A 20186-nucleotide genomic window follows, 5' to 3' on the forward strand; every position below is an offset into this window, starting at 1 on the left:
TATCTGTGCCAACACTGACAGGATGAATAAACGAGTTACTAAGGCAACAATCACATTATATCCTCTCTCACAATATGCCGAAGCGGAACATATGGTTTCTTATTGATGGAGCCCGACTTCTCATTAGCATAAACACAACCATCCACACCCTACACTGATCTGTTGTCCCAGAAACCCGATTTCCACAAAATACATTAATAACTCAAAAATGAGACCACAGTAGCCTTCAATGTGCAATGCATTCTCCAGTGCTTTCGATTATTTTTGCAGGGGCTGTCCGTTTAATTTAGTGTGAGGCCACTGTATTGTTTATTCGTTTGTCTTTTCTATGTAAAACGCATTTATAATGCAGCCATCAAACGCATTCCTCTTCTTCAGGAAACAAATGAAGCAAATCAGCGGCTTAGAAATGCTGCAAATCCGGCCTCCGGATCAGAGCTGTCGTTCAGTCAAGTGTCCCGTTTCCACCCGGTTACAAGCAGAGGAATCTCTTCAGATTGAAACCGGCTCGGTCCACCGTCCCTGTCACACACTGTGCGCCATCGCAGTTTTATTTCACTCTCAACATTAGGACAAATGCTGTTGATGCATCATAAAGCGATGATTATTAGCCTATTATTATTATTATTATTATTATTATTATTATTATTATTATTATTATTATTATAGGCAAAGTACATGTTAAAATAAGGCTAAAATTGTATAAAACTAAAATACTGTAAATCTGTTTATTGAGGCAGAACGGCTTAACAACAACCATAATAATAACAATAACATTAATAATAATAAAAAACAATAATAATGTAAAAAACATCCACCTTAATGCAAATTATAATTATAATAATCACAATAATAATAATAAACAACAATCTTGAAAATAATGAATCATTTTATTGCTGTTATTATTATTATTGTTTGTTATTGCTGTTTTATTATAATTATTATTGTTGTTAATTATTAGAATGCAATTCAACTCAATTAACAATGATGCTTTTAAAATAAGGCATCATATTTGTCTCGTGATTATGATTGTGGTGATTGTTATTATTTATGTCTTGCATATGATATAAATGTGCTGAAACAATCGATGTGTTTCCTCCACGCAGGGTAGTTCAGGAGCTGCTCCGAGGTGTCTGTTGTTTCACCTTTAATATGATTATATGTAATTGCTTTCTTATTCTTGGGTTTCGTGTTCGAGTTCCTGGCGTTAAAAGCTAAACAGCTACAGCATGGGGCGTCAGTCGGCCTTGTTTTAATTCACAATTATCTGCTGTGATTAGTGCTAATTATAATATCTGTTTATTAAGCACACACGGACGTTTTGAAGAAAGCGCAATACTGGGCAATAAATCCAATTGTACGTGCAGGCCTATTGGAAATTGCATTTCCTTGCGTCATGGTTATTATCAGTACTTTGTAGAGGTTTTGGAGGAGGCCTGTTGGGTTACTGGATTTCGTTGGTTGAGATTGTGTTTATATAGAACGACTTTCCAACATATTATATATTAATATTATTATTAACCAAATCCGGTGAGAGCGAACGAAAGGTGTGTTGCCTGTCCTTACCGTGCGACTCACGCACTTGTGTCGGTAGTAGAGATGTGTCTGTGCGTTTACAGCTGCTGCATTTCAGTTACACTGTTTTGCTGGTAGGTACCGATGCGTTAATTGGCCCAGTTTAACTCTGTCGGTGTTGTGTCTGTGTCCAGTGCAGACTGGGTTATGTTTGTATTGTTAGTAGTGGTGGATCCACTTCTCAGAGAGAGACAGAGGAGAGACTCATCCGGCTGATTAGGAAGTGATCCTGCACTGGGTCGGATCCGCACCGCTTTCGGTCCAGCCCGGGGACCCGGGGACAGAGCCGGCCTGCAGAGCTTTGTCTTGCTTTCTGTTTGTTTTGCGCCCATGTATGTCATGAAACAATGGGCTTTAATCATGTCGGACAATGGCCTCAGTGCCCACAGGGCGCTGCTCTCTGGACGGCAGTCAGGCCACCTGCGGCTGGAGGTGCTGAGGTGTGAAGGGGCTCCTTTTGTCCGGACAGGTGCTGCTCTGCAAACACCCCAGAGACCCCCCGTGTTTACTAAACAGCCCCTGTCCTCCGTGTGCTCACCTGGACCCGCGGCTCTGTGCGGGCATCGCGCCCACAGCTCCCCATCTCGCCCTGCTGCTGCTCCCGCATTGACCTTTATTAAAGACGACGGGCCGCCCAAAGCGCACATCTAATATCCTCTCGGCGAGCTTGCTCGGGTAAAAGGCGGGTTTGTATCGATTGGACAATGGTGGCCAATATTTTCTTCGTTTGTTCTGTATTTGAAAACTATATCCAGTGTTCACCCGCCTCGATTATCGGTATCTGAAGCGCAAATGAGTGTCTGTTGTCAAAGATCAATAAATCGTCCCTTTTAACAGCTGTATCTATAATCATTATCCACCCCTTTATGGCAGGAGCGGCTCCCTTTATTCGAATTTAATACTCCTCCCACAAAGAAAAAGACTACAGCATTCATGTGTTATTATTATTATTATTATTATTATTATTATTATTATTATTGGTCTAAATTATCTTTATTGCTAATGTAGTCCGGCTGAACAGCCGGTAGTGGAAGGTCCTGTTTTTTAGGTCAGTAATTGTAAATCTGTGTGTGTAATAATGCGGGGTTTCGTTGTCTTTTTACGATACACTACAGATGATTATTTTATAAATCATGTCTTTGCTTTTGATTATCGAATATATTCGTTGTTACGCTTTTCAATCCCTTTTCTACCACGAAATGCGCCATTTGGGGAGTTAAAACATAATTCACTACCGCACCTGTCGCCTTTAAATTAATTTAAATAATGTGCCGGCAGCCTGACCGCGTTACGAATCAGATCAGCAATGGCGTGAAGATGTAGCCGCTATAGACTTGGTTTAAGGGACATTTGTCCACCTTAGAAATGGCCGAGACGGGCTGTGTGCGGCCGCAGTTCGTGCTCAGAGCCCGGCCGCCGGTGCGTGTCTGTCGGGCTCCTCCTGTCGGATCCCGGCTGCGTGTTCGGCAGCAGCGGAGAAACACTTGCGCGCAGCGCCACCTGCTGGCGGACACAGCCGGCCGGACCGCGCGTTACGGGCGGCGTTTGTGTTGTGGACCCAGTGCCGTCATAAATACACACAGATACACACAGATACAGATACACACAGATACACACAGATACACACAGATACAGATACACACAGATACACACAGATACAGATATACACAAATACACACAGATACACACAGATACAGATACACACAGATACAGATATACACAAATACACACAGATACACACAGATACACACAGATACAGATACACACAGATACAGATATACACAAATACACACAGATACACACAGATACAGATATACACAAATACACACAGATACACACAGATACACACAGATACAGATATACACAAATACACACAGATACACACAGATACAGATACACACAGATACACACAGATACAGATATACACAAATACACACAGATACACTCAGATACAGATACACACAGATACAGATATACACAAATACACACAGATACACACAGATACAGATACACACAAATACACACAGATACACACAGATACACACAGATACAGATATACACAAATACACACAGATACACACAGATACACACAGATACAGATATACACAAATACACACAGATACACACAGATACAGATACACACAGATACAGATATACACAAATACACACAGATACACACAGATACACACAGATACAGATACACACAGATACACACAGATACAGATATACACAAATACACACAGATACACACAGATACAGATACACACAGATACAGATATACACAAATACACACAGATACACACAGATACAGATATACACTGATACAGATACACACAGATACAGATACACACAGATACAGATATACACAAATACACACAGATACACACAGATACAGATATACACAAATACACACAGATACACACAGATACAGATATACAGAGATACAGATATACACAGATACACACAGATACAGATACACACAGATACAGATATACAGAGATACAGATATACACAGATACACACAGATACAGATACACACAGATACAGATATACACAAATACACACAGATACACACAGATACAGATATACACAAATACACACAGATACACACAGATACAGATATACACAAATACACACAGATACACACAGATACAGATATACACAAATACACACAGATACACACAGATACAGATATACACACATACACACAAATACAGATACACACAGATACACACAGATACAGATATACACAGATACACACAGATACACACAGATACAGATATACAAAAATACACACAGATGCACTCAAATACAAACAGATACAGATACACACAGATACACACAGATACAGATATACACAAATACACACAGATACACACAGATACAGATATACACAAATACACACAGATACACACAGATACAGATATACACAAATACACACAGATACACACAGATACAGATATACACACATACACACAGATACACACAGATACAGATATACACACATACACACAAATACAGATATACACAGATACAGATACACACAGATACACACAGATACAGATATACACAGATACACACAGATACAGATACACACAGATACAGATATACACAGATACACACAGATACACACAGATACAGATATACACAAATACACACAGATACACACAGATACAGATATACACAAATACACACAAATACACACAGATACAGATATACACAAATACACACAGATACACACAGATACAGATATACACAGATACACACAGATACAGATACACACAGATACACACAGATACAGATATACATAAATACACACAGATACACAGATACAGATATACACAAATACACAGAAATACACACAGATACAGATACACACAGATACAGATATACACAAATACACACAGATACAGATATACACAAATACACACAGATACAGATACACACAGATACACACAGATACAGATATACACAAATACACACAGATACACACAGATACAGATATACACAAATACACACAAATACACACAGATACAGATACAGATACACACAGATACACACAGATACAGATATACACAGATACACACAGATACACACAGATACAGATATACAAAAATACACACAGATGCACTCAAATACAAACAGATACAGATACACACAGATACACACAGATACAGATATACACAAATACACACAGATACACACAGATACAGATATACACAAATACACACAGATACACACAGATACAGATATACACAAATACACACAGATACACACAGATACAGATATACACAAATACACACAAATACACACAGATACAGATATACACAAATACACACAGATACACACAGATACAGATATACACAGATACACACAGATACAGATATACACAGATACACACAGATACAGATACACACAGATACACACAGATACAGATATACACAAATACACACAGATACACAGATACAGATATACACAAATACACACAGATACACACAGATACAGATACACACAAATACACACAGATACACACAGATACAGATATACACAAATACACACAAATACACACAGATACAGATACACACAGATACAGATATACACAAATACACACAGATACAGATATACACAAATACACACAGATACACACAGATACAGATATACACAAATACACACAGATACACACAGATACAGATATACACAAATACACACAAATACACACAGATACAGATACACACAGATACAGATACACACAGATACACACAGATACAGATATACACAGATACACACAGATACACACAGATACAGATATACAAAAATACACACAGATGCACTCAAATACAAACAGATACAGATACACACAGATACAGATACACACAAATACACACAGATACACACACTGTGGCCTGAACAGTGATTTAATCACAGGCGCGCTGGTCACACCTGCACAAAAACGGCGATACCTTTTCTTATCCTCTCTTTATCGTAGTCCTATAACATGAGTGGCATCATTTATTATTATTATTATTATTATTATTATTATTATTATTATTATTATTATTATTATATTGTTTTTCATCCCACCCCATCCCAAAACGTGTCCTTGTTGTAATTGTTGCACTGATTGTATTGATGCCATTATTTCAGCAGGAGCCCACGCTGGTCCACATGAGAGCATCTCTGGGCCCGGGACGGATTGGACATGTTATCTCACGATCAATACAGTGACACATCGAGTTTGCTTTCTCTGGGAGGGGGCTGAGGAACATGTTCAGTTCAGATGGCTGTCGCTTTTTGAGATGCGACGCTTCTCAGCTCTCGCAGGCGTGTTCGCGATGTCGCCACAAGGGGGCGCGATGCTCTCGGCCAAGCCTGACCATGTGAAACCTGCCCCCCAGGGCAGCTGGCATCCAGACTGCAGAGCATCTCATGTCTGCACAGACCCCAGCGAAAGAGCGATGCAGGTTGCATTGCATGAAGTTCCTCCACCGGCAGCTCATCTCAAACCCAGGGATATTTGACATTAATGAGTACAAGTGGTACCGGTGAGTCCAATTACATACATCAGGCCGTGTTTGGTTATTATTTTGCAGTCCCCATTACTGTGGAAGTAGCCACCGCTGAATTTGATAATTCATCTCATAAATGATTGCCTACATCAATTGTAGCGTCATTTAATTTACATTTTGTATTAATGTGATACCGATCAAACGTTTTACCCGTCAATATAACCAAGCTATTGTAAACGCGTTAAATATACATTTTCTGTAGGAATCGAACTCATGAGATTGTGATTAATTTATTCAATATAAATTAATGTGTAGGATACAGAATCTACAGCACGCAGTATTAAGGTAATGTTCACAATATCCTCAAGTCCTCAATGTTAGTCCTTTCATATACATATATATTTAGAAAAAGATGACAACCCGCATGCAGATCACACAATTATTACCAGGCATTAGCTCGTCTGATGTCAGATGGTTTTGTTAAAGGAAATACAGATAAATAAGGCAGAGTTAATTTTAGCTTCAGCTTTTAATCTGATCACTTACTTGTTAAAATGTGTGCGATGACTCACTGGAAACACATCATTATGACTTACTTTTCAGATCCAAACAGAACGGAGAACTCAACAGACACATGAGACACCAATCTAGACGTGGAAGCAGAATTAACTCTTATTTCCTGATATTTAGTAAATAATTCAGTGCTGTTTAATTAGTGGAATAACAAAGCCTTTTTCTTCAGTTCTGTTTTTGTCTTTGTGTTCTGCAAGGGCAAACAAAAGTCATTTTTATCAGACCATTTCAGAGGTTCCTTATACCGCAGTGGGAAACATCTTCAGCAAATTATTATTTCTGTGTGTAAATCATAAGTAATTACCTGTATTTCTCCAGGTCTGTGTCCCGTGATTACACGAATACTGAAGTCAATGTCTTCACATGTAATTGCACGGTTCGTAAAGACTTGTGAAATAAAGTGTGAAATAGATACACAACCAAGAGCCAACGCAGAAGAACATCGAGTCAGACCTATGATACTGTCATGTAGGAGAGCACTTGAATGTTTGCGCCCACCACAAGTCATTATTTCTTAATTGACTCAGTTGGTAAATTATGAAATAATGTATCAAAAATACAGAATTGAAAATTAAAGCGATGCAGCCAATGCAAGTTGTGATACAGAGGAAGTGCCTCAGTGTTGCATCGTCTGAACAATCTGGGTTGAAAATACTTTAATTTCATAATACAAGTTAATTCCGTGGAATGTTTATATCGAATATGCCTCGTATGTACATTTATATTGTGTGTCTTGTATGTACAGTTATATTGTCTGTGTCTAGTGTGTGCAGTTACAGTGCATCTGGAAAGTATTCACAGCGCTTCACTTTTTCCACATTTTGTTATGTTACAGCCTAATTCCAAAATGGATTAAATTCATTATTTTCCTCAAAATTCTACAAACAAACCCCATAATGACAACGTGAAAGAAGTCGGTTTGAAATCTTTGCAAATGTATTAAAAATAAAAAACAAAAAAAGCACATGTACATAAGTATTCACAGCCTTTGCCATGACACTCAAAATTGAGCTCAGGTGCATCCTGTTTCCACTGATCATCCTTGAGATGTTTCTACAACTTGACTGGAGTCCACCTGTGGTAAAGAGCACAAACCAAGCCATCAAGTCCAAGGAATTGTCTGTAGAGCTCCGAGACAGGATTGTATGGAGGCACAGATCTGGGGAAGGGTACAGAAAAATGTCTGCAGCATTGAAGGTCCCAATGAGCACAGTGGCCTCCATCATCTAAATGGAAGAAGTTTGGAAGCACCAGGACTCTTCCTAGAGCTGGCCGCCCGGCCAAACTGATGGAGCTTGAGAGGTCCTGCAAAGAAGAATAGGAGAAACAGCCCAAAAATAGGTGTGCCAAGCTTGTAGCATCATACTCCAAAAGACTTGAGGCTGTAATTGGTGCCAAAGGTGCTTCAACAAAGTATTGACCAAAGGCTGTGAATACTGATGTACATGTGCTTTTTTTGTTTTTTATTTTTAATACATTTGCAAAGATTTCAAACCGACTTCTTTCACGTTGTCATTATGGGGTTTGTTTGTAGAATTTTGAGGAAAATAATTAATTTAATCCATTTTGGAATTAGGCTGTAACATAACAAAATGTGGAAAAAGTGAAGCGCAGTGAATACTTTCCGGATGCACTGTACATTGCGTGTCTCGTATGTGCAGTTCTATAATACAGTTATATGTACAGTTACACTGAACACTGGGATGTATTTGGTCAGGATCCATGGACAGCAGCTTCCGGCTGCGATTGAAATGGAATGAATTGCTGTACGCCACAAACTGTGACCTACAAACAGACAGACAGACATGCTGAAAACATCACAGAACACATACAGGTATCGACCCACACCAGCGCAACGAGATTTTTAAATATTTTTATTGAAAACGTACACAGAGAGGCAACATGTCATCAAGCTGCTGGACTGCGTTCGTACCCATCTTCATAAGAAAAGTGTTTTAATTTAATCAGAACTGCAGTTTATAATGTGACTAAGGCATCGAGGCTTCCTTTTTTACATAAAGCACTTGTGCTAAAATTGTACAGTAAGGTCTGACCCGTTTAAGCGCTACGACATCCTTCTGCCGAAGAAAATCACAGCTTCCTTTATGAATCCTTAGATGCACTGAGACATGAACAGCAGCCAAAACCTACGCTCTGAACTCTTACAAGACTCCTAAACAATAAGAAACATAAACGTACAAAGATTTGTGTCCAAGATGACATCAGGGCAGCTCTAGCAAAGGCACATTTAAGACCTTTTTAAATTCAGTGTTATAAAAGAGAGAGAGAAAAAACAAAACAGATGTCCGTAGCAGACAGTGATGCTGCAGCATGTACAGGAACAGTGGTCGACGGCACACGCAAGCACACGGAAAGCACGCATGTTCGTGGGTCCTCTGGAGAGACGTCCGGTCGCCTTCTCTTGTCGTCTTCAGGCATGAGGAGGATCACAGTAGTAGTAGCACATTCTCAGCTTGGTATGGGTAACATATCAGGTTTGTTTTTGTCTGGGCCCGAGCCGGGAGCGGCGGCGCCCTGTCCGAGGTGTGGTCCGAGGGCTAGAGGACGCTCACCCTGTCGCTCAGCGCCCTCATCTCCGTCTCCTCAGGCTCGGCCTCCTCGCTGCAGTCCGTGTGGGACAGGAGCAGGTGCGGGGGGTACTGCAGGCCGTGCTGCCCCGCGAACTGCTCCCAGCGCGAGTCGTCGCTCTCGTGGGTGAGGTAGCGCTCGCCGAACTTCCTCTCCAGCCCGCGCAGGTCCAGCCACGTCTGATAGTCCTGCGAGGAAGAGCGGACACACAGCGTTAAGCCAGAGAGGAGCTGGATTCAATTAAAAGCAATTAAAAGCAATCCCATTAGGGGTGTGGGGCTGTGGTCTGGTTGTGTGTACTCAGTTAGCAGTCAGTTAAGAGCAGGAGGCCTCTGGTTAATCATTGCATACAAGGAAGGGGTGCAGGGATCGTGTCAGGTTTGTTTCCTTCGACCCGTTTCCTTTGTCTGTCAGGGACGGCACTCTGCACAAACAGGAGAGCTGCAATGGCAGATAATTTCCAGGATAGTCGATGAGAGTGTTGCTCTCTGAGCTCCTCTGTTGTGATTATTCAGTACCCACTGTTTCAGTCAAATACAGATAGTGTTTGTATGGGTAGAAAACAACATTTTATAGATATATAATGTGCCATTATATGTAACACAGTAGAACCACGTCACAGGTCCAGTTTTAGCTGCTCTTCAGTGCAGGTCTGCTGTGATTGGCGGCTATGAACACCCACACAAGGTCAGGCCGGCGCAGACAGGACCGGCTCAGAAGCGGCTCATTCCTCACACCGGCTTTATTTATATGAATGTGTTCTTCTTGCTCGAGGAGAATTGTGGTCAGAAATGAATATTTATTATTTTTACTTTAAGAAAGAGTAAATTATCTTGTTAACTGACACACAGAAACACTCCCTTTAACCATGAATAATCTGTAATGAAAGCAAAGGAGTCTCCTAAAACAAGGCTTCAGATCCCAGTGGGCTCGTACCGTGTGTTGACGACCGGGGACGTACCTGTAGCCAGGGGTGACTGAGGGACTTGTCCACGCTGTAGCGCTTCCTCATTTTCACTTGCAGCAAGTTATTAATGAGGTCAATTGCTGAAACGACAAGGCGGGCTGTCAGAGCGCATGTCTGCACATGAAAGAGGCCGGCGCAGTCAACACTAACAGAATGGAAAGCTCATTTCAGGGGTCAGGGGCTTCTGAGGTTCGCCTGGGGTTTCTGACCTTCAAGCCAGCGATCGCCAAAGCCATCAGTCAGCATTACTCAGATGAGCGGACGGTCTCCGAAACAAATAATGCTCTGGCGGGAATCAGAAGCCCATTTACCAATGCTTAGTTAAACACTGCGAACCCGTGTTCATTTCTGTAGAGCAGCTGCAAAGCATTTAACTGCTCCCTAAATAAAGCCCCAGTATCCAACAAAATGCAAAGTGTTAAAGCATGAAGTGAGAAGTGATGTGAGTACTAGGATGTGAGTTCACATTAAGGACAGGCAGCGTCTACCAAGCACACCGAAACACAAGTCACAATGCATCCGAGTATGACACACAATGTTTCTACACACAACAGTGACCGATCTCGGTGCATTATTTTGTGGAAGTCGGGCAAGCTTGGGGAATCCCGATTCACAATCTTTTAAACAGGGTTTCGGACGTTATTTCCCCTCCAGGCGGGGATGCTAGTCTAGACGTCTTGTTCTGAGTCAGAACTGCATTGAGAAAATGAACAACAACAACAAAGGATGGACAAACATGGAAAACAAATAGGGAATGGAAAAACGGAGACTGTGAAATGATTCGGAAAATGAGGCCTCGGAGTCTGACAGCTTGTGAAGTGCATGCATTTCTGTGCTGCAGCGAGTAATGAAGTACAGCCGTGTGTATCAGGGGAGCATCATCCCGTGAAGAGCGGTGATTGGGTACCTTCGGTAACGGGGATTTTATGCTGGAGTAAATCTGCACGAGGGGCTGAATACAAAATAAATCAATACAAACATCTTCAGATCCACGTAATTGAGGTGAAGCTTCCACACTAAAATAATAACCGGCCTGAGCATGAGCTCTTAAAGTCACAGTTTGGAGTAGGATTGTTTATTTTAAACTACTGATTTAAACGAAAAAGAAACGGCTGATTTTAAATCACTGCAACCCCATACTGTTATTGAAGATGGGAGGAAGAGTGGAAGTGGGGGTTTTAACTATGTTTTTACCTATATTATGTTTTTAAGGAAGGGAACATGAAATATTGAAAGGCAGTCCTGCGAATCGCACACTGTGCTAACCGGAGAAAAAACATTGTTCGGATGCCATTTATGTGCAAAGATATCTGTGCAAAAATCTCCTGCCTAGTTTTTTATAACCTAGATAAAAGACTTCCACTGGTATGTAGGTTTTAAAAAACAAACCAATTAAAAAAACTATCAAAAACACACACTGTCCCTCGTGCAAATCACGAACTGAACCTGTTTTCAGATTTACTCCAGCTGTACATCATAAACAGACTGTTTATTAGACACTGGACACCAAATCAAAGGGCTTCTTCAAGCAACAGCACAACAAGGCTGTCACTTTTCAATAAAGACGTCAGCGCATGGCCAGCCCCCGGCGTTGCGGCACCATCTTATCTGCAGTAAGTGTTTAATATCATAATCCCTAAACGAGGAGAAAGTGTTAATATCATCATGCCAAGCTCCGTCTCGGGGAGAATGGTCTCCGTGCTTGTGCTTAATGAACTGTGTAATTATGGAGATGGGTTTCACACCATGTTCCAGGTAATCCACGTCGTAAAAAATAATTATAAAAGTACAACTTCAATTGAGATTCCTCTTCATTTGTATCACACGGAGTTTCCACATTGGAAACATTTGGAAAGTCCATTTAATTAACTTCCACTTTTAAATTTAATTGATCATGTCAGACAGCCTGGGTAATTCGTGCCACAGGTCTGGGGGGCTGGGAGGGATTCGGCCCTGAGAGCCGTTCACAATTCAGTGCAATAGAGTTCGCACAGCTCAAAGGAGGGGCAGACATCGGCCGATTCCTTGACTAATTAAAAGCTTTCAAACTAAATACTTTACAAATATGGACTCCAAAAGAGGTTCAATTCTCTCTCTGTCTGTAATGGTGCCACTTATCGGAAGCCCTTACAGAAAAGCCTCTAACTCCACTCCTACGGCCTTTGGATTAATTTTAGGGGTATCCCATAACGGACCGTGATCACTGTGCCCTGGTCCTCTGGCCTCCAAGGGTGTCCGTCAAACACCTAGTGGGTTATTGCTACCTTCACAGGAGACGGGACTTTCACAACAGGTGGGGCTGTCCACGTACCTTCCTGGGATACCTCCTTCCACGGGTTGGGGGGGTACATGAAGGCCGCGTTCTGGATCTGATCGTGGATGTCCTCGTCCTCGTTGAAGGGGAAGGTGCCGCTCAGGCTGACGTAGATGATGACGCCCACAGACCACATGTCCAGAGAGCGGTTGTAGCCCTTGTTCCTCAGCACCTCGGGGGCCAGGTACGCCGGCGTTCCCACCACGGAGCGCCGGAACGACTTCTCCCCGATGATGCGGGCGAAGCCGAAGTCGCACAGCTTCACCTGCGAGGCAGAGCGAGAGAACAGCGTGGGAGTGTGTGCGTCACGAGGCCCGCGCCACAGGGTCCTGTCTTTAGAAGCGTGAACGGGAGAGTCTTGGTCGCCACCAGAGACATACAACTGACTGTTTAAAGACGCACACAAGAATGAGCTCATTGTTGCTTTTTATTCAGTGCTTGTGGACAAGTTAGTTTTCTAATGGGGGTGAAGGAAACAGATTAACAGATGCTTCATAAAAAGCGAGGGAGATACAGAGAGTTTCCCCTAGTGTTGCTGGCCAGTAAAGTGAAATAAACGAGCCTAGTCTGCAGGGTTTAATTAAAAAGGCCACAGAGAACATCTACTCTGATCACAAACTGCATTACCGTCTGTAGCGCCCACGGCCACAATTGCCCTAATAAAACCTGTTCAGTAGTTTCTGATTACAGATCTTATCAGATGTGTTGTGCCATTAAGTATTCACAATGTTGTTGTTTTGCTAAAATAAATGTGAGATTTATTTAGGTGTCACTTTGTTTCTGTAACAAACACATTGGAGACAAACAGGAAATGGAGAAAACTCCAGATTGCTGTGGATCGGATGTGGAAGAGAGATGTATCCAGCCCATAGTTCACAAACTCCCATTAAAACCATGTCTTACCTGGGGAAAAGGATCTGCGGACGCCAGCAGAACATTCTCGGGCTTCAGGTCACAGTGAACGATGTTCTTAAAGTGCAGGTGACGCAGCGCGACGAGAATCTGACGAGAAGACAAAGCCTAATTACCCCCCTGTACTTTAACACTAATGCTCTGATTACAGCTGGCGGGGATATTTAGAGTTTGTGCTGAAATATGGTTGTTAATTATAACATACTGTACAATTAATGGCTGTTTTTGAAGCCTTTTATTGTAGATAAACATGTCATATATATAAAAAAGAAATCTTAGGCATTTTCACTTTAGCTTCAATTGTGTTTCATATGCATTACATTTTTTGCTGCAGTTTTTGCAATTTGGCTTCTGAAAATATCTATTGTTTTCTCGTCTTGACCCGGACAAGTTTCAGCGTCACTGTGAAGGGTAATTAGCAACTGTCATCCTTAAAAACAACTATTCCAAAACTTCTCCTGAAGCACGGGGCTCTTTGTTTTTGTGTTGTTGCTTGTTTTTTAGCAAATCAGTGTTTTCCCGTTTCACATTTCAGAAGCAAATCGCATATCGTGGGCCGCACCACATCACAGCCGAGATGCACGATGTCTTGCTAGCTGCATAAACTAAAACAACAAAAAAACTGGAACTCCAGTACACGAATCCCTCATTTACATGACATCACACACAGGGAGCAGCCCCGCCCCGCTGAGACTCCTCCCTCTTATCTCTCGCGTCAGTTTCAGGGGGTTGGGCGTCTCCTGACATGTGACACAATCAGGAAGCGTGAAAAACGCGAGTCTGGCAGCAGTGCTTCAGCGGAGCCTGCATAGTAATTTCCCTGTTCAAACGTTAGCCTGTTTATGGATCATTTAACACAAGTAGGCTTTTAGAGAAAACCCATTTATAATATTGATTGATTGTGTATTTATTTCCTCCTCCGCGGGGCCATGGTGGGCCGTTGGGCGGGTGCTGACGCCTGGCCGGGCTCCTACCTGTGTGATTAGGAACTTGGTGATGCGCTCGGGCAGCCGTCCCCTCTCACTCGACAGGATCATCTCCAGCATGTCCCCGTGCAGCTTCTCCATGACCACAAACACTCGCTCCGGCGTCTCAAACATGCACTCCAGATTGACGACACCGGGGTGGTGCAGGTTCTGGGGAGAGACACACACGGGCTCAGGGCTCCAGCGCCTCGGACCCAGGCACGCTGCTGGGGGGGACGGGGCTGTGTCGGGTCTCTCTGTCATTCACAGCTGCTTCACACGCCAAAAATAGGATTGTTTCATTGTTCCTGGCAAATCACCTCTCTGGATAAAACCCATTGAAAAACTGTATTGTTCCCCTGTCTGTCTATAGGACTGTTCAGCATGTGCTTGGGTCCACTCTTGTGTCTGTTTTTACACAAAGATAAAAGGTAAAACTCCTGAGCCGGGCAATTAAAAGAGTGGATGTCAGTAATGTGTCTTTTGTCGGCGTCTCCTTGTGATCTTGGTGGATTTATGGCAGAACTATAAATGTAGTGAACTGAGGACAGGACCCTATCGAGCCCTTGAGCTGGGTTTCAACCTCCTTATGTTTGCATTTATTGAAGAGAGCCTCTCGTACACGGTCCAGGCTTATACCACTAAAACCTGTGTGTGTGTGTGTGTGTGTGTGTGTGTGTGTGTGTATCTATATATAACGTACATCATTGAAAACCACACCTGTAAGATGGCGACCTCGTTGCGCAGCTGGCTCTCCTGCTTGGTGGGGAACCTCAACTTGTCGATGATTTTAATGGCCACGTCTCGTCCTGTCTTTCTGTGCTTCCCTGAAAGGAAGTGAGCGTCAGTGAAGTGCAGCTCTTTCAGTTTTTCAGGTGTGTAAATCCAGTGTGCAGACAGCAGGGAAGAGACCAGCCCTGTGCTTTACACACACGTGGCCTGGAGTCCTGGCTGTGACAGATTTAACCCTGGTGAGACAAAGTCTGACAAGAACGTAGACGGGTGTTCCTGTCGGCCGAGAGAAGGATTGCCATCTCTGTGGCACTGAGGGTCAGGTGTCGAACTCCTACTGCCTCAATATGACACACCTCGGTATTTCATATTAATACAATTACAACCCATGTCTGGTGTCTTCAGATATAGAATGAACAGTATATATCCGTCAGTGTTTACCTCCATAGACGATTCCAAACTGCCCAGATCCAAGAACCTCATCAGGAAATATCTGGTACACAGAACTAATATCCTGTAGGGAAGAGAGCAGTGTTAGCGGCATATCTAACATATTAAAAACAACAACAACATTAAATATCTCAAGGCTGAATTGCAGAGCCCACGATGAACCGTTTATTACAGATCAGTGTCTGATCTGGTCTAGTTCAGGTCTGCTGTTAAAGCACACGTGAACAGGAGGGGTGTCCTACATGCATGTACTGGTAAAGTCTGCCTGATGTATCCCAGTTGTCTCTCTGTGTGGTGTCTGTGTCCCAGTGTGGTGGGGGGTTGCCGTTTCTGTACGGCAGACGCCCGTGTTGCCAGTGAGAGTTTTCTGGGGAACTAAGGGACATGTATTATGTAAATCAGAGGGCTTTCCCTGTTGCCTGGCCTGACTCTGACAAGAGGCTTAGCGGCCGCATCGTCCTCCGCGCCGTGTGAAAGCTCGGCTTTAAAAGCACGGCTTTAAAAGCACACTCCTGGCGCGTGGATCGGACGCACTGCTGCCGCCACTGTATGGCTTAGGCTTCCCAAAGATTTAACCTTTACTGGCTCTTAAGAGATTAGAGGAACGCCGAGCCCACATGGACAGTGGCAGTCCGTTTGACTTTTGTTCATGTACTTACCACGTTTTCTTGAATTTGGCAGTTGGACACCGAGATGCTCACCGAAACGTCTTCTGTGGGTTAAAAGACAAAGACAAAGCCTTTAAGTTGTACTCTTATAACATGGCACTGTAGTGGTACAGCAGGACACGTGTGTCACTGCGGGCCTGGGGGAGGGCTGTGGTTCGCTCTCTCTCCTCTCACCGCGCCTCACAAACACACACCGTTCGAGACGATTAGTGCCGTAGCTGCTTACAGCTGAAGCCTGAGCTGAGCGCTTATCCATGTGCAACACAAGGTTATCGATACATAGTTTCCATTTAACCACCGTCATTATGGGCACTTAGGACACTCGGTCTCGGGCACAGAACAAAACCACTGGTGCCGAGGACTGATGCACCGAGTCTGGAGGGAGGGGAATGCGAGAACAGGAGCCAAGAGAGAGAGGAAGGGCTGACTCATCTGTTCTCAAAGCTACTAACAATATGCATTTATTGATCATTTCATTCATATTTTACACAAGATAAGAGCAGTAAGTGTGATTTAAAGCAATACCTGATAAAAGTCTAAGGGATTACCCTAACTGACCCAGCGCAACGGTCTCAGCGCCATCTGCACAGCGTACTTTACACACAACTCTCTCGGAGTCCTGGCACTATCAGTCAGTGCCAGCCTGGTCTGAGAGCCGGGCCCCGTGTCCTCGGTGAGACCGTGGGGCTGGGAATGCAGACTCACTGTGGTGGCTCTGCCGGGAGCCGTGGGCGCCGCCTTTGGGGATGACGGGCATCAGCGCGTGCTGGATCGCCATCTCCCACATCCGGGCCACATCCTGGCCGATGCCACTGATCAGGACGTTGTTGTTCGCGGGCATGTTGGCGGCGTTTACCAGATTCTCCCCGACATAATAAACGACATTCGCCGTGGTGATCTCGAAGCAGTGCGGGTTCGCCCCCGTGGGGAGGGAGGCGAAGCTCTTCGCCGGCTCCAGGGACAGCACCTCGGACAGTGGGATTTCCTGTGAGAGACAAAAGAGAAATGAAGATTAATAATCGTGAGATGGGGTTTATTCTGTCTTGTTGTATATCTCAACTAGATGTGCGATATATTATTCATGAGTGGTTCCGGCTTTGTGTCGCCCCTCAGATCCCAGTCGCCTGCCCCCGTGAGCTGAGGTCTACAAATCATGTTGTTGTTTTTTAAAGGGTTGCCTCTGAAATCCAACAGGCATCAGCCCTCTGGCTCGTATTTCCTTAAAAAATAAATGCCATCGTACAAAACATATCATTTATGTGAAACCAAATATTGTATAATTGCAAATGAAGCAGGTTTAACAACGTCACACTCTTGCAATGAAAGCACATTGCTTTGTGAATGACAGATCCAAACAGAATCATCTCTAAAATAATCATTTAAAATTGGAACATTTCTGAGACGGCAAAAACATCTTCAGAAAGACAGTAGCCTCGAAGAGACGCAACCTAGACCAAATCAAGGAACATTATTATGACATCATATTCAAAAATCAAACCAGTGACTAACAGGTATCTACAAATAGAGAATCAACAGGAAACTCATATTATTACTATTATTATTATTGTTCGATTATATCTTTAGCTTCTCATCCAGGTGGCTAAAAGTACATCATAAAGAAGCAACGTTACCTTGTAGTATTTACTGCCCGTGTCATTCTGGAACAAAGTGATGCATTTGCTGTCCAGCCTCCAGTAGTGCCTCTTCCGCTGCGGGAGAAATTAAGAGAAAGGGAAATCCTATTAGATATAGTTAAGGGCTACAGCCAGATTAGGGCCGGTACGAGCCCTGGCAGCCAATCGGAGCGCTGAGATCAGGCGCTGCACCACCTGCCATTGCTGCCGGTGGACCAGGCTGTCGAGTCATGTGTTGGGAGGCTGGTGTTGAGTGTCCTGTACCTGACCTGTGTAATCTTTGCGTGTTCAAGCCCGGTCTGCCGTGAAGCCAGTCCCCGCCACACGAGTGGGGTAAATATCTCTGCATGTCCTACCGTGGGTGGCTCTGCATGACACATATGACCAACTCGCCAGGCGCGGTGTGTCCGTCTCTCTTGCGATCATTGGCTGCCATTTCATTCCCTTGTTATACCATGTGGCTGCCAAGATGGCTTATTTAAATTTGGCACCACACTGGAGTTTTAATTGAATGTAGTTTTATTTTGCCGAAAGCGAGGAGCCAGACATCCTTCTGCATGTTTCCCCTCTCACGGCACACCCGGCTCTGAAGTGGCTCTGTATGAACTCCTCCACGACAGTTTAACTAGATGCGGAGGTGTGTGAAAGGGCGTGAAACCAGGCTTCCCAGTGTGTAAAATGTAACAGCTCACGTGCAAATGTTGCTGATGCCAAAAGTAAAGATTTTTTTTTATTTATTTAACATATAAAACGGTTAGCTCTACTGTCTTAAAACCCACCTCTTTCCAGACATCGGGAAAACAAGTCTCCGAACATCAACGATTGCTTTGTTTGCTGACCGTCAATTAAATATGATAAAAAATCAGATGTGTTCTGGGGAAGGCCACATTTTGATTAAAAATACATGATTGTGAAGGTTATAGTTGGAGGAAAGGTTTGGGATCGCACCGGTCTGAAGCTTCGACAGCATGTCTGTCATAGGAAAGGCTCGATTGCCGGGTAAAGGCCCCAGTGCCGGGGCGGCGGACAGGGCCAGTCCAGGTGACCGGGGGGGATTCCTCTGTCACTGTGCGTCGCGGCGCCGTCAGTCCGTGAGCCGCTGAGAGTGAGGATCAGCCGCCGGGCCATGAGAGAGCACGGCCGGCCGGGGCTTAGCCTGAGGAGGCACGGGGCTCTCCCCACGCCTCTGATCCGGGGGGTGTGGTCTTAGCGTCTCGTGGCGTCTCACGTGGAGGCAGCTCTTTGTTAATTCGCTACATGAGTAAGGTCCATATGGAGGTGTGTATCTATATAGGTGCAAAACATACCAATCTATTTCTTCTGAGAGCCTGTGTTTTAAAACTCGTGATGTTTATGATGTTTATTGTTCACTCAGATATCCACACAGTGTCCTAAAGACACCAAAGGCAGTCCGTGATTCATTACCTCTCTAAATGCCTTTTCCTGAAGACTAAGAGCCACCGGCAAGTCTTCCTTCTGTTTAGAGCTAATCTGCGCCTTAAGGCATTACCATGGATACATTGGATTAAAGTGCTCAGTGCAAAATAACGATTTTTTAAATTCCTTTAAGTTCATTACAGGACGTTTAAAACGCTTATTGAAATATATTAAAGCCATGAATCACCGCAGCGGTGTGAGCATCAGAGGGATCTATATTGAACCTGCGAGGGAGCAGCTGCTGGACATTGCAGTCAGTGTGAAGCTCAGTGTAGATGCTGTTTCTATACTTTCAGAAATGCATAGACGGTTTCTGATTACTTGATCTGTGACTCTCCAGGACTCTTATTAGAGAGAAAACAGG

At 43.5% G+C, this 20186-nt stretch overlaps 1 protein-coding gene across 1 annotated transcript in view; it reads right to left on the reverse strand.

The window, feature by feature from the left end:
- Positions 1 to 9008: 9008 nt before the first annotated feature.
- Positions 9009 to 20186, reverse strand: part of prkd1 (protein kinase D1) — a 55571-nt gene continuing 44393 nt past the window's right edge. The window contains exons 10-19 of the mRNA XM_066694538.1: positions 18383 to 18460; positions 17457 to 17736; positions 16743 to 16795; positions 16075 to 16147; positions 15622 to 15728; positions 14911 to 15072; positions 13928 to 14026; positions 13022 to 13289; positions 10705 to 10790; positions 9009 to 9931 (exon numbers count right to left, since the gene is read on the reverse strand). Of these exons, the coding sequence (XP_066550635.1) occupies positions 9713 to 9931; positions 10705 to 10790; positions 13022 to 13289; positions 13928 to 14026; positions 14911 to 15072; positions 15622 to 15728; positions 16075 to 16147; positions 16743 to 16795; positions 17457 to 17736; positions 18383 to 18460 (1425 nt within the window). The 3' untranslated portion in view covers positions 9009 to 9712. The remainder of the gene's footprint in view (positions 9932 to 10704; positions 10791 to 13021; positions 13290 to 13927; positions 14027 to 14910; positions 15073 to 15621; positions 15729 to 16074; positions 16148 to 16742; positions 16796 to 17456; positions 17737 to 18382; positions 18461 to 20186) is intronic.

This window comes from Amia ocellicauda, chromosome 21, assembly GCF_036373705.1.
Source record: "Amia ocellicauda isolate fAmiCal2 chromosome 21, fAmiCal2.hap1, whole genome shotgun sequence".
NCBI classification, from domain to species: domain Eukaryota; kingdom Metazoa; phylum Chordata; class Actinopteri; order Amiiformes; family Amiidae; genus Amia; species Amia ocellicauda.